Source organism: Cygnus atratus, chromosome 20, assembly GCF_013377495.2.
Source record: "Cygnus atratus isolate AKBS03 ecotype Queensland, Australia chromosome 20, CAtr_DNAZoo_HiC_assembly, whole genome shotgun sequence".
NCBI lineage: Eukaryota > Metazoa > Chordata > Aves > Anseriformes > Anatidae > Cygnus > Cygnus atratus.
In genome coordinates, this window is record NC_066381.1 from 9,142,067 (window position 1) to 9,157,322 (window position 15,256).

Below are 15,256 nucleotides of genomic sequence, written 5' to 3' on the forward strand. Positions count from 1 at the left end.
AGTAATGAATTTTGTGTTACATTAGGTTGTATAAATGGACAGACAAGCGCAGACAACAAGTGGCCAGGAGTCGGGGCTAATCTAATGATGTAAAAATAGAGACAGCACCAATTATACTTGGGGCCAGCTCAGAGCTCCTGCAGGGACTGCAAATGAATAGGTACAAATCAAATTACTGACTAATAGACGCACTACAAGAGAGGGCAGTCAATGCTAAATACATTAGGGCCTTGTGACCTCTCTGCTCTGAACAGCAGAATCCTAAATTTGACTTAAAAAAAAAATCAAAGAAACTCTTGTTCATTTAAGGGGAGAAATAGAACAATGTTATTTGTGAAATGATTTGAAACACTTAGATATTTTTTGAGTTTTGTTCCTCTACAACCACGTTATGTGTGTAACCCTTTGAAAACTGACAGAGGGTTTGCTTTTAAAACAAGGAGAAACACTCTTTGTGCAAAAGTTAAGACCTGAGAACAATACAGTTATGTTACATACCAAAACATTTCAAAGCCATGTGCCTCTTTGTGGTGATGTTTTTTACTGCTACTTCACCGGCTGTTTCTGTATCAAAAATAAAATATTTCTTAAAAAGTGTCTTGATTTAAGAAGAAAGAGAAAAGGAATCTCCCCACACCACAATTGATAGTAAGTAAATGCAGTTGACCAACTTGTTATCAAATGGTAGAAAGTCAGAATTGTCTCTTAGTATCAGTACGCCCTTTAGAATCATCAGCAGGCTTTTTCTATGAGCAGCAGTGAACCTAAATTCACACCAGAGACATTTGTGGTAACAGCATTCATCCCCCCTCCCCCTTAAGCAATGTCTGACCTGGAAGAAATTCCACTGAAAGCCCCAGCCGGTTGTTGGGTTCTGAGGGAAGGGCCTGCTTGGTGCGGCTGGCTGCCCCAGCCCAGGCTGAGAAGTGGAAAACAGTCCTGGTCTGGAGACCTGACGAACAGTTTGGGATTTAAAATGCACTTGGTGGGTCTGGCGGGCTGCTGGGTGGGGCTGCTGTGTTTTGGGCAGGGCTGAAGAGAAAGAGAAGCCCAGGCTTTAGGGCTCAATGCCCTCAGCAGGATGGCTGCACTGGCCAGACACACGCATGCTTCCTGTGCGGGGCGGCCGTGCTGCTGCATCTTGCACGTGAGAAATGACTCGTGTAACCACGTTAAAACGTGTGCACTGTGAACGCTGCTCTTCTTCCCCAGCACTTCAAAAATGGCGGCTCCTAAAGAGCCCTGGATTTTCATTTTTTTTAAGAGTATCATCCAAATAAACCTTTTGTAGGAAGAACATTGAGCTCTTAGACTTAATTGAGGGGGTAATTTAATCTCTGACCCTGGCATAAATATTCTGAAAGTTCAAAGGCTGCTTTTAGCATCAATGTTATTTGATATGCCAGTGTGTTTGCTGCCCGAGCTGATTTTGCACTGAACCTATGCAGAAATCTCTTTGCAGAAATGCTCTTCAGAGGGAAAACCAATTGATCTGTGTTCTTGTATTCCTAGACCCCATGACCAAGTTAGGATTAAGACCAACTGAGGAGAGAGAGGGGAAAAAATCTTAGAAAAATTAAAAAGGAAGAGAAAGGAAAAGGAGAAAGGAAGGAAGGAAAGGTACCAATCGAAGCTCTGAGTCTATACAGGGCTAATCCTATTCCTGAAACTAAATGCACAGGTACATTTATGTTCAGGTGGCTGCTCATCTCTCAACACTGTTTAGGATCACTGATGTTTTCTCTTTTGGAAGGGTTTTTCTTGCGCAGGACCAGCAGGCCCCTGCTCTTTCTCCCTCCCATCCAACCTGAGGCAGGCATGCAGGAGAGCATGTGACTTCACTGCTCATCATGAACTTCACGTTTAGACCCAAACCACAAATTTCACATAAATATTTCAAAATCTTCCCCTTGCTAAGCTCAGAGGTGTCAAGACCCGTGTGAGGCTCAGGCCGCGGTAACCATCTGACAGCCAGATGCAGCGCTCGGCCTTGTGTGGAGGCCAGAAGCCAAACGGGCCTAAACACGGATCCCAGCGCCTCGGACGGGCTATCCCCTAACAGCACCTCTAATTAGCTCCTCTTACTTACACCCCATTAATAAGGTTAGAGTTTGCTTCAACTTATGAGCTTCCTTCATTGCATTATGAGTTTGCTGATGACATTTGGAAGGAATCCAGAAGGTTCCTACCCAGGCCCGTGCAGGGCTCTGCTGCGTTCGCACCTCTGCTGTCACTGACTTTCCACTGCTGGTAGCTGACAGAGTGTGCAGGAGTTTTGAGAGAAAATGAGATTTTTTTCTGTTGTTTAACTGAAACTTTATACAGGGATTTAAAGACCTTGCTTTAAATTCTATAGCAACTCTTCAAAACTCATGGGTTTTATTGATCACAATGGTGCCGTAATTGCATCTTTCCCTGTTCAGAACTAATAACAAGGGTTCTGAGATGCAAAATCTGTGGGGTGCTCTGCAGTTTTTAATATAGGCTCTTAGTGTAAGTTCTTAAGTATTCCTGAAACAGGAATAGATAAAGAAAAGATGTTATTTTGCTCCATAAACTGCAGTATAAACTGAGCCATCATAAAGTACTGGATTTCATGATGGATTAAAAAAAAAGGATACACACCCACAAAATGAAATCCTACTCTTGAATATCCCCAGAACAGTTCCACCACTTATAAAACATAGCAGCAGTGTGGATTTGGGTATGATTTGTCAAAGTGAATCAGATATGAATATAAGTGCAATATTCAGGCAGCCAAAGAAATGGTAAGAGAGAGGATGCTGCAGATGGGCATGAACAGGGATCTTCTCCTGCACGCTGCATCCTGCATTTCCACTGCAGCCCTGACTCCTGGGGCACTGCACCCGCCAAGCTCCTTCTGGAAGAAAAAACAGGGGTCTGACAGTTGCACCAGCATATTGCTTACCTTGACAGAGTAACCTGAACAGTGATACTTACTTATTTTATACACTGACAGTTCTCCCTTGGAAACTTGTGTGTTGTGTTAGTCTCCTGAAGAATAAATCTACTGTGCTGTCACTGTGCTATGTGCTTTATAGTAATAAACCTGAAGAGATGTAGAGAATGGGTTTTGATTTGCTAAACCAAGTGACGGGCGAGCGTGAGGCTGTACCTAGATTTAACACGGAGCTAGACCTTTCACCCAGGTTGAAGCAGCAGGAGATGCTGGGATGAACTCCCCAGGGTAGAGAGGATTTCTTCTTAGGGCTGTACATGCACAGCTGCAAGGTTTCATGCTCCCTTTTACTGCTCTGGAGTCAGTAACTCCTTTATGGGGCTGACTGGCAGATCTGCTGGTTTTCTTTAAGGCCAGCTTACATTTTAGGTGGATGTGGTTGGGGGCCTAATGAATTTGGATACCCGGGATGTACGCAGATCATCCCATGCTATATCTCTGAGGGAAGAAACCACATCAGCAGCACGGTGCTTGTGCCCTCCTCAGCCCAGAAGTAACAGGCGGGGAGCACAAGAGGAATCTGACTCGTGGAGTTCAGCACATGAACTCCTATGGCATAGAAATTGGGGTCACAGAAATTGTCTTCTATTGGTGTATTTCAGAACACATCCTCTCAACTAGACTGTAGAGGCTTGGCTCCATATTACAGACTGCTTTTCAATATTATGCCTAGAAATGACCAAAGTGCATTTGAAAGCTTAAAAAATGTACTTGTTGAAGGACTACATAAATCAGAGCATTTACTGATTACAGTATTTTGGAGGGAAAGAGTTCTAGCCTGGGCTGGCAATTTGTGTGTGTACAGTTTGAGTGAGTCAGAGAGATTTGTCACAGTTTCATAAATCACAATACTAGCTTTGCTTTTGTTTTGAAAATGCAATGTGAAGCTCCAGCACATACTTAGAAACTATATTGAAAATGTAAATACTGTAGCTGCTTGAAAACAAAGCTTTGCAAGGAAGAGAGGTCATTGACCACTAAATTTCTGTGAGCAGACCTTCCATTTTTTTTTTCAGTTAGAATTTGACAGAAACTGAAACAGCAAAAACATCTTTTTGCATCTTTGCCAATTTACGCCTTCTTTGGAATTAAATGTGTATCTAGGCTGACAGCTTATGTACAGCAGACTCCACTTAAGATAGACATGGGTTGTCTGGATAATTGGATAACAAGGAGAAAAGCTGGTTTCCCAATCAAGTCAACTAGCTGGATGACTGGAGTTATCATTTAGGTCAGAAGGAAAGTAGATTTTTGGGGGGTCATTTTCCAGACCTGGTTCTTCTCCCATCCACTGTCCGACAGCCCTTGGCAACCAGCCGGAGTCAGAGATGGACAAGACCCATCAGGCCATCTAATTCCCCTTCTTTGCAAAGGCTGCATTATTCCTCATGATTTTCTTGTCCTCCACTTTGACGTTTCCTACACAACCAACTTTCAGGTGATTTCTGCCACTGCCACTACCTTGAACCACTGAACAAGTGAGGTGTTGCTAACCCAGCTTTGCAATGCAATGAGGTAGGTAAGGAACAAAGATACCATTAGTATCTACTTCCCAAAGTGGTCTGTGTGCTATGAGCATGCGCTTCCTCTGCACTACTTTCGCATATCAGCCCTGATTACTATATAAATCTATGTGTCAGCTATGTCCTAACAGTTAAGGTATTAAAAGAATCTATTTATCTCTTGCCATTAAGTGCATGTCAGGCCCAGTTGAGCACTTTGATAAAGTCTCACTGTCCATCTACTGCCCATTTTTTCTTTGTCCACGTTGTGGACATGAGCATTACACAGGCACATACCTCCACATTCAGAGTTAGAAATTTCATTGTTGCATGTTTTGGTTTAAAAAAGACTTTACAAATTTCATTAAATCTGTAAAATGTGCTTAAGGACTTAAAAAGAATTAAAAGAACACAGACAAGGGTTAAAGGTATGCGTGACTTCAAGCTAAAGTAAGTCATTTTAGGATTATTAGAGTGAGGTTTATAAATTACATAATTTGAGTCCAATGCAGAATTATAATTACTGTCTTTGGAAACAGCACCAACATAGAAATCAACTATCAACAAGCAAATTTATGGTGTCTTTTCTGCTAAGCTCCTTGCTATCATTTCATTGAGATGAGGGAGTGGAAGGGAATCCAAGGAAGGAAGAGCTAGCCTAGAAAATAATGTTTTTCAAAGATAAATTCAATTCAGCCTGGGTTTGTTACGATGTAAGTGGTTTGGGGGGGGAAGTTAAAACTATCCTACTTGTTATGAGCCAACAAAGATGCCTCTTCTTTGAAGCATTGGTAATGTACCTCCAAACTTATCTTTTCCCATTTATTAACCAGCAGACAGATGCTAGAGCTTTAACGTGATCCGCAGTTTGACAAATGGCTGGCTGGCAGCCTGCCGTGAGTGCAGCCACGCATGTTGTAGCAAGCACTGGTCGACTCCCTAGGCAAGAGCAGTTTTCCAGGTATCATTTGAGCAGGAGAGGACTTTTTATGGGCATCTGGTAAGAAGAACAGTTCAAGAGCTGTTAGGGGATGGAAGTGGAAAGGGCATCAGAGTTCACAGCCTTATCACTAGGTTTTCTCTGCTGCACCGAGTCATCACATGTCCAAATCCTGAGAATAAAGTATGTAAGTGATAGAGAGAATCCCACGACAGGCAGAAAAACACAGAGCACAATGACAGTGTGAGCAGGCTAGTGGGATGGGGTGGGCTGGGTCAACGCTCATGTTACTCACTACTGTGTGATAGTGCTTAGATTTGCTGCTTTGAGATGGCATCTATCTTACACTCACGATGAAGATTTATGTGTCTAGAGTAAAAGCAGGGAGAAATCTCTTTGGATACATTTTTGCTGAGTGATGGTGTCTCTGTAAATAGTCCCCTTCTGTCTTTACACCTGAAGCGTTTTGAGCCTAACCTTATGGCAAAGAAGTCGGCACTCACTGGTATCAGCTGGTGAAAATGGAAAGAAAATATAAACTCTCTGACTGTGACAAAGTTCTTGGTTTACAGTATAATATAAAGGCTCTGGGACAGTGAGTCACCTCAACATGGCATGTCTAGATGGCTTCAGCTTTCAGAGAAATTATTCCCTTCATCTTTCCTTTGAAGCACATGAGGAGAGCTGACCCATCCGAGAAAGTGAACCGAAGTTCCAAAGTTCGTTCTGTCACAGTGTGGGTCAATAATTGACGAAATAAGTGTGTTTTTGCATTTTCACAGCCTGTTTTTCCATCTTCACTGCCCTTTGCAAACACGAGCTTATCAAACTCCGCCCCTGCAATGTGAGGCATCTCTATCCCCATTGCAGTGATGCAGCAGTCATGGGCATGTTAAGAGGCTTGTCCAAGGCAATAAACTGGTGAAAATTTGCACCAGATCTGTAACCGAGACTCTTACTTAGTGTTCAACCAACCTCCTTCTGTTAATACTGAGTCTCAAGCCATCCCATGACTCCACTTTTTTCAGGAGTAGCAAATCAGAAGAAAGACAGTTTGAGAGATGGCAAGTTGGGGTATGAAAGGTGCTTCTGCACCATTTGGCAGCTTGGTTATTGCTACTTGTACCTACATAAAGGAGCTTAAACTGCTGATTTTCAACCTTCTCCTCCAGCTGGTGGGAGGTAGTAACAGCGTGGTGACCTGCTGCAGCTTACCTGCTCTGTAATAACCCTTCTGCAAAGCACGGGGGCAAGCCCTGATGGGAAAGTGCTCAACTTTTTTCTAGCTGGGGAGGCGCAGAGCTGGGAGAGCTCAGAGCAGCACAGGGACCTCAGCAATACGAGGACCACAGTGAAAGGAAGAGCAGCTTCTACTCTCTGCAACGTTTCTGTAATGCCACTAGGCTGGCATACCCGTGTGTTACTGCTCAAGTTCCTCCTTTTTTCCTTCCCAGGCATCTTGCCAGAAGAGTGACAAGTGAGCTGGCAGCTGATGTTAGAAGTGACCATGGCTATTAGCTGCTGGTCGCAACACAAATGATGCACAGATCAAAGATGGGCCTAGACCTTTTACTAGAAGGCGTTTTTAAAACAAGCCAAAATTAATGGGAGACAATAAAACCACAATAACTGAGCTTTAACATTTCTGAACATCTCCTAACACTGGGCCCCTTCTGAGCAGCATAATCTCTGACGTGCTATTCCATTTACTTAAACAGATGATATAATTTATCAATATAATGGACACTGATGAAGATAGATTAATTTGGATTATAGAACCAGCGTTTCACAGTGGCTCTATTCAGGACACAAAATTAGGATGTGTGTGATTATGACATTGTTTGGATCAGTGTGGGCAAGGGCAGCAATCTGCACGTAGACTCAGATGCTCCCGAGTTGGCAGGGAAGGGATGAAAGTCCTTATCACAGTGCTATGGTAAGGGAGCTTCAAAAGCCAGCATTTTTCTTCGAGTTGCTTTAGGCTTCCCTGACTATGTTTATGTGACCTACCGATATTTTCTTTTTAAAAATGACTTTTCTCACACTAAGTGAGACCCCCATAAAAGTTGATTAATCACAGAGGTAGTGTGCAGAGGAAAGGAGAAGCAGAACTTAAAAAATAAAAATAAAAAATAAAAATCACCATTGGGTGAGATGTACGTGATCTCTGATCACACCTCTTCTTTGTACCTGTTCCTGATCCCACTATGTCCCTGCTGGGGGATTCGCACATCGCATCGGCCAGGCGCTCCCGGAGGCCCTCGTCAGTGTGCTCCATGGAAGACATGTGGCGGAGACCGAAGTTCTCGGGCCAGCTCCCACACACCTCCAGCAAGGTCACGCTCCGGTCAAAGGCACCTTCAACAAACAAACGGGAGATGTTCGGGAGAGCCTGGGACCATATGATATCATTTATTACATTTGAAAGAAGGCCTTGCATTTTGAGCTCCTGAAAAGCTAATTTTAGCACATTAGTTGAAACGTTGGCGTTAATAGCACAGTAGGAGCAAGCAGAGAGGCCCAGGTACTTAGCAGCTTTATGCAAAAATGTTAAATTAGAAATACAGACCCAAGTCTGGTCTCACACTAGTGAGAGCTGGGAGAGGCTTTGCTGAAATCAGCATAATGACACTGATATAAGTGACAAAACAATCAGGAACTGTAACATTAAAAAACCTGCATAGCTTATTAAGTACGTTAGAGGACCGGAAATTAGTTTTAAAGTCGATTTGCCTTTCACTGCTTTGCTGTTGAGCACTCCCTCCCCTTCTCCATCCTGGACAATGGAAACAGTCACATTGTTTTGTCCTTGCTACTGGCCACAAACTGCAGCTAGTGTACCTTTCCTGCTCTTGTGCAGGAAAGTGCAACAGTGTGATATGCTGGTGAGAAAAGGACAGCTTGCTTACTTTCTGCTTTGTGTTCAAAGTACGTTTACTGAAGGAAAAAAGCGAGCCCTTCTTTCAGCCTAGATATGTGGATTTTCTGTCCCTGTACGGTGAAATTTTACCTGCAACTTGAGCTAACAGAGACTCTTTCATCAGCAGTGCTTTGCTGAGGATGCTGGCTATGATGACAGAGTGCACGTACCTACAAAAGATACTGAAAGTAATTCCTTAGCTTACAGTTATTACCTCATTCACAACAGTATACGATGTTCTGCTGAATACAAAGATTAGATTCTGAATTCAAGATCACTTCAAAGTACAAATTAAAATTATTCTACTTTATTATACAGCAAGTCTTCTGCAAAGGCTTACTTAAATCATTCCCACTTGGAACAAGATTACAGTTATGCTTTGTTGCTTCAAGCACATACCATTTACTCAACTATTAGGTAACTGAATATGCAGCATTTATTGTGCCTGGTTTCTGCCAGCCTGCAGAGGGGAAAAAATGCAAATGCCAATGTTTCTCAAAGTTAAAAGTACATGAAACACGTCCTTGTTATCAGGCCTTTGGTTTTCCCCTTTGATCAGCCGTCAGAAACTATCTACACTTGTACTCTGTGACTGTACAGCCTCACAGCACACTCTCTGCCACTGACAGGTGGTAATAGAAAGGGTGAGAGACCAAGCCCTGCGGCAGGCGTCCCTTCCTCTGATAACGTCCAAAGTACTGGGTGATAACCGTTAGTAAACACTCGGGCAGCCGGTTAATCCATACATCAGCAAAGAGGGGCAGATAATTTTGAACTCTAATGGCATGGACAAAAGCACAAGGGCTGGCATTCAGGGATTTATATGGGCTGCAATGGTGACTTCTGGCTCCTGAATTTCATCAGCGCGCACAACTTTGATTTATCTCTTTGCCTGGCTGCAGAGTAGATTCCTGGCACTAGAAAACCATCAACACTAAAATGGACCTCTACAAAATGGGACCATGGCTCTTGTGTGATACACGCACTTGAACTCTGGATGAATCCCAGTTTGAACCGAGAGGAGGAATGACCAAATATTTCAACTTTTTAATGGGTCTTTGGATTTATAAGGTTACTTCAGTCTACTAATTTGTTTTAAGGCAAGGGTTCTTGAAGCTTGTTTGAGAAAATGCAGTGAGGAGGCTAAGTAATTTCTATTATGTTTTGGTCTCTGCAACATTTCCACGTTGTCAACTATCCTAACTGCAGGAGGAAAAGCGAAATTTGGTCTTTTTTGAAAGTTTCTTTTTCAAGTCATCCTTCGCGGGATTTCATGAGGCCCGGAGATCCCCACTCTGCTTATACTCTAGGACTGAAACACCGGTTTCAGTCATTTACCCTATGGCTGTTCATGTCCCTGGAGAGCTACAGGGGGGCTTCTAAACCCACACCCACAAAGCCCAGCGTGGCAGCGGGGTGATGGCAAGCTCCCACGGATTCGCACTGCTGTGCCAGAAATGCCAAGGAGAAATCTCTTCTTTGCTAGGGTCTGCTCTTATTTTGAAAGTGAGAAATGGGAGCATTTCTGCTCCTATAAGCAGACATATGAATAATAAGGCAAATGGCTTTTGAAGCTCTGCCAAGATGACTGCATACGTGTACAAGGAGAAACTTCATAGAGTGCTGGTCTCTGGTTCCAGAGATACTTGAGTGAGAGCAAAGGAGACAAGTGTAGCGTTACCTCTGCAATCAGGGCCAGGAGCTGCCAAAACTTCTTAGCAGCAACGTGTGAGGTGCGAGTGTTAATGTAAATGCAGGTTAGAGGGATTAACTGCACAGAAAGCTTTCTCGTAAAAAACTGAAAGGCTGGTGAAGCTCTAGTTTTTATCTTTCCTCCCTTTTGACTCCTTTTGCATGTTACAAGCACACATCTGGCAATACGATTCCTGTCCAGGCACCCAGCGATGATTCACCAGCCATGACCTTACCACGCAGGCATCACTGCGTAACCAGCTGTGGGGCAGAGATGGGATCTGCACCATCAGGTATTGTCCTGGAGTCCACCAATTCCTCCCTATTTCAATATATACATTTATTAAATTGGTTGTAACCTAGGTTACACAGAGCGTGTGGGGAGAAAATGTGACCTTGCTTAAGACAGGCAGGTCCTTTGGTACCACAAAGCCCAAACCACTGGCTCTGTACCTCTCTGATGTAAAAAAAAGAAAAAAAAAAAAGCTGCTTCAGGAAGAACAAGAGCGATTGTCGTGGCCCTTCCTCGTCTTCTTGCTGCTGCATTGACAGACAGCAGATGTATCGGAGAAAAACCATTTTCTCAAGGCAGAATGAAGTCCTGGGTATTTTTATGCCTTGGAAAAATTCTTCTGTGAAGTGCATGAAACCACAGCCAGGCTGGTGACTCCCCAGTAGCCTTTGGGTGCTTTGTCCTACATACATCATTACCAAATGCACAAGAGTTAATGGCATTAAATTTAAACTGATAGCAGCTAACCGTACCTTTGCTATTTATTAAATTGTAATCTCTTTTTCTGTCCGCCTTGCTCTCTCTCTTCGCCAGTCCTAGCATCTCAGTTGATAACGCATCAAATTTCTCATCGTCGGCCAGAGAGAAGTTTACAAATACATCTCAGAGCAGTGTCCTGCTCCGAACGCCCCAACCCCAAAGCTGGAGCAGCAGCGCCGTAGCAGCACAACAGAGGAAGCCTCCTGCCGACCCCAAGGATTACTGAGGGGCTGAGAGAAGGCAGGCGTTGCTGGGTGCGTTCTCTGATAAACTGCTGAAATCTTACTGACAGCCACGAATGTAAGACCTTGACGTGTGAAATCCAGCCTTCCTTCTGTCCCCCAGACCTGCCACAGCTCCTCTGATGGTGGAACAGGTTCCACCTATAAGGAGCAATTACTGCAGAAACAACTCCAAAAGAAAATTGGGTATTATTTTAGCCAAGCAATTACTAGTGAAATCCTGGTGAAACCTCACTGAAGTCACTTAAAAAAATCCTGGCGACTAACTTGTGTCAATATTTCATCCTGCAGCACGGTGCTTTCAAGCTAGCAGAATGTTTCCTTCTCCCCTTATTTACTGAAGATGAAACTGGGTGGAAATTAAGACCATCAGCCTGCTTTGTACAATGCCCAAGCTCCATCCCAGATCCACTGCGCTACAAATAAAAAACAAAGTCAAATCAAACCAAATGGAACAAGCAGAAACCTTGGCTTGAACATCTAGGTCGAAAGTGCTTTGTGTTGCAATTCCAGCGTGTTTAGCTTTCTACCGCCCCAGACACTCCAAGCTAATTCTGCTCCACACGCAGCATTTTCCTATTAAAACCAATTTTCTCCTGATACCGATCTCCCACTTCTGGCCTTCCACTGACATTTGCCTCCCGAGGAGAACTGCCCTTTCCTCCTGCTGCTGCCGGGCAGCACAGGATTAGGCTCTGCGTCCTTCTGCCTCACGCTGCTCGTGTTTTGCTAATGGCAAAGGCTTCTGCCATTACTCATACCAAACTACCTTGCTTAGAAACACAGAATTTGTCTTCAGCGTTGCAATTGTTTCAAGGCTTTTAATATAAAAGGAAAATAAATTCTACAGAAGGAAAGAAAAACACCCAAACCTTGGAAACGTCCTTTCCTTTCACAGCTAGCCCTACCGACCGAAGACCGAGAAAACCAGAGAAGGTTATTTTCTCTGAAAAATCTAGTACTAAAAAGTATTTTTACAAAATATTTTAATGCTTCTAGTATGTTATTTTTCTAAGTCAAAATAGCCAAGCTAAATCTTTCACCATAGCCCTTTAATTCGAAAGCCAGGGGAAATTTTTTTCATTAAACCTCTGGACGGCTTTGTTTAAAGTATGAAATCAAGTAGCTCCATTTCCTGTCTTCTAAGGAACAGTAAATCAAAAAGAGTACGTTCTCCAAAAATACAGTAATGGTTCTATTAAAGAGCTTGACAGTTTTGAGCCTCACCTTGCATATTGCAACATACGTGTGAGCAAAAATAACAGAGTAAATAGTAAAGGAAACGGCCTGCCAATTTTAACCAACAAAAGATGCATCCTTCTTGGGAAGGAGCCGTGGGCTCGACCCAGGCTGCTCTCCGGGAGGGGCAGGCCCTGGGGGAGATGGAGGTGGTGTCGGAAGGAGCAGAAGGGCTGCCTGTGCCCATGCTGCTGCCTGTGCCCACGCCGCTCCTGCTGGGGACATTTAGGAAGCAGGAGGGGATGCTGAAGGGAGCCCCGGGCCCGCCTGGACCTAAGGCACCAGAACTGCGGTGCCAGCGTGACCACGCTGCCCAGAACAGCCTGGGCTGGGAGCGAGAACCCCATGGGTGTGTTAAGAACGAGCACATGGAAATTCCTCGCCCCAAGTAGTCGGTCAAATTATAACATACTCCGTTTAAATATTAATGGTTGAACTTTCCTACAGGGTTTGCCAATTCACTTCCATGCTGTAACCTCGTTACTCCAGGGGGAAAGCTGCAAAGCAGCAGCACCAAGTGCTCGCCCTTGGGGGAGCTGCGCAGATTCCTCTCTTGGTTGGGGAGGACGCGGTTTTACCCCACCTGCCACTCGCTGGGCTTCTGGACGTGCCCATGCTCAGATGCTGGCCTCTGATGGCCAGATCGCACACCTCCTTCCCATCCTGATGTGGGATGTGCCCCTCAGCTGACAAAACTCACCTGTGCTCGGCTCCGAGCTGGGGCTGTGAGTGCCAGCAGTGCCCTGGGAAACGATGGCAGAGGCTGCAGCCTTTGCGAGTAACTCTATTACCCTGTCATCTTCCCTCCCACAGTGTTTCTTTTTTTCCAGAATCGCTCACTTCTGCTATAAACAGGACATTACTCACCAGCTCTGTATCCTGTGAGTGCATTTAATTAATGGAGGCTTCAACCGGGGTGCCCGGTCCCACAGGCAGCGAACACTTTCAAATCCCTTTGAACTTTTGGATAAGCGAGGCTGCCGTGGCCGAGAGGTTCCTGCGTGCCTCCTCAGCGCACGGCAGACTTGCAAACGAAAATGCTGCTTATTCCTCTGTAATTGTTTCTAAATGAGCTCGAGGCAAGCATGAAGGGGCCGGGAGGAGTGAGCCCGGCGGCAGCAATGGATTGCAATGGGCAGGATTGTCCCAGTGCTGCGGTGGGAGCTCGGCGGTTCCCTGGGGGCCGTCTTGCCCTCCTCCTCCTCCCCACTGCCCAGCCACAGCCGTCTCCTTCCCCCCTGCGCAAAGGGTTAACCACGGGCCGGGGAGAAGCGGTTCAGATGCCTAGGAACATGGCCAGCGATCACAGCAATCGTGAAGGCTTTCAAATGTGAGGGAGGTTGCAATTTTCAGAGCTGGAACAGTGAGATATTTTTATAAATACATAAATCTTTTCAAGGAAAAACAAATATAGAGGAAAGAATGTAAACATTATTGTAAAATGCATAATAAAATGTCTGCTGTTTGTTAATTTTGCTCCTTATTATCCAGTCTTTCTCTACCTCCGATGTTGAAACATTTGCCTTTTTTTTTAAACTCCCTTATTCATTTAAAAATAGTTTCCTGCATGTTATATGAATAAGCAAAACCTAAGGTCCTAAATCCAGGAGAACTTTGAAGTATGAAACCCACGGTCTATGGGAACTATGTTTTCATTAATCAAAGTAGATGTTTCTAAAGCCATCAGATTTATCATGACTGGATTTCATATGTGAAACCCAATATACACACAGACATACACTGCTTGTCCTTTTGGATTAGTTTTGACCTTTTACTCTCCTTTCTGAAGGATCTGCCTTTCCTCAGAGCAAGGCTGCCCTGTTTTACCACTGCATCAGCCAAAGGAGCCTTGACAAAGTACGTTTTCAACTTTCAGCTTTCTACGTCTGAGTATGAGTCTGGGCTAAGGTCAAAATATAAATGATTAAGTATATTTATTAAACCCTGCCTTCGCCTCGAATGCTCCCTAAGACTCCGCTCCATGCCAGCCCAAGGGGTGCTGCAACCAGCCCGTGGCCGCACACCCGGCCACCAAACGAGGGACCCGCACGGCACCGACCCTGCTCCGCCACCAAGACCCAGGCTAGCAAAAGCTGAGCAAAGCCACTCAAAGCACCCGTGCATTGCAGATGGCTCCTGCACACGTGGCCGAGCTCCTGGCTTCCCGAAAGGCACGGGGGTTAGCGAAAGGACAAGGGAGAGAGCCCTGATGGTTCGGAAAGCGGAGGCGGGATGTGACATCTATCCAAGGCAGGACTTCTAAGATAAAATGCAAAAAATGTGCATTTAGTGTCATCGGGGATATTTATGGTGCAGTTTTGCAGTACCAGAAGCACTGGCCCTTGCTGAAAAGCGTGACACGGAGGCTGGTGGCAAGTGCTGGCTCTGCCACGGGGCCAGCTCCTGGCCCGCTGCAGGTGCCCACGGGGAAGGTGCAACACAGCTGCAAGCCGAGGGATGTGGTGCATTGAAAAATAAAAGGAGTGCATTTGTACACCTCTTGCAATACTGCATGCCACTTCTGTAGTGGTCGAAAAGCAAAAAAAAAAAAAAAAAAAAGGAACTACACCATAACTGGATGCTATTATCATTTTGAAAAGAAAATAGCCTTTTCATTAAAAAAATACATTATCAGGGAAAATACCGTTTTCCCCTAGAATAGCGAGATTCTTGCATATTTTAACTCTTCACAGCTTTGCAGTATCAGAATGCCCGGAAAAAGTCCGGAATGCTACAATCAGCCCCAAGCCTTCCTAGAGATTAACTTTTCTTTGCATTTAATCCTGATGTACAGTGGAGTATCCTGAAGAAGAGAGCTCTGCAGGGCGCCACTGCTCTGCACATCAGGCGCCTCACCTGATGGTCCTTCAACCTCTACGTCTGGAAATTTCATTAAAAAAGGATTCGCAACAGATTTGCGGCACTTTTTAGTTTGTGCGGGGTTGGAAATGTTTTCTTGTGGTATTCGC

At 44.6% G+C, this 15,256-nt stretch overlaps 1 protein-coding gene across 9 annotated transcripts in view; it reads right to left on the reverse strand.

Moving 5' to 3' along the window:
- The window catches only part of BCAS3 (BCAS3 microtubule associated cell migration factor), a 358,287-nt gene that overhangs the window by 16,284 nt on the left and 326,747 nt on the right, over nucleotides 1-15,256 (reverse strand). For 3 of the 9 annotated variants that reach the window (XM_035560852.2, XM_035560846.2, XM_050714706.1), the window contains 2 exons: nucleotides 7,613-7,780; nucleotides 499-564 (listed from right to left, as the gene is read on the reverse strand). The exons of 1 other annotated variant lie outside the window; for it this stretch is intronic. In XM_035560852.2, coding sequence (XP_035416745.1) covers nucleotides 499-564; nucleotides 7,613-7,780 — 234 coding nt within the window. Of the gene's footprint in view, nucleotides 1-498; nucleotides 565-7,565; nucleotides 7,781-8,462; nucleotides 8,513-15,256 lie in introns of those variants that run through there. 5 more of the 9 variants (XM_035560849.2, XM_035560848.2, XM_035560847.2 and 2 more) reach the window with 5 other exon arrangements.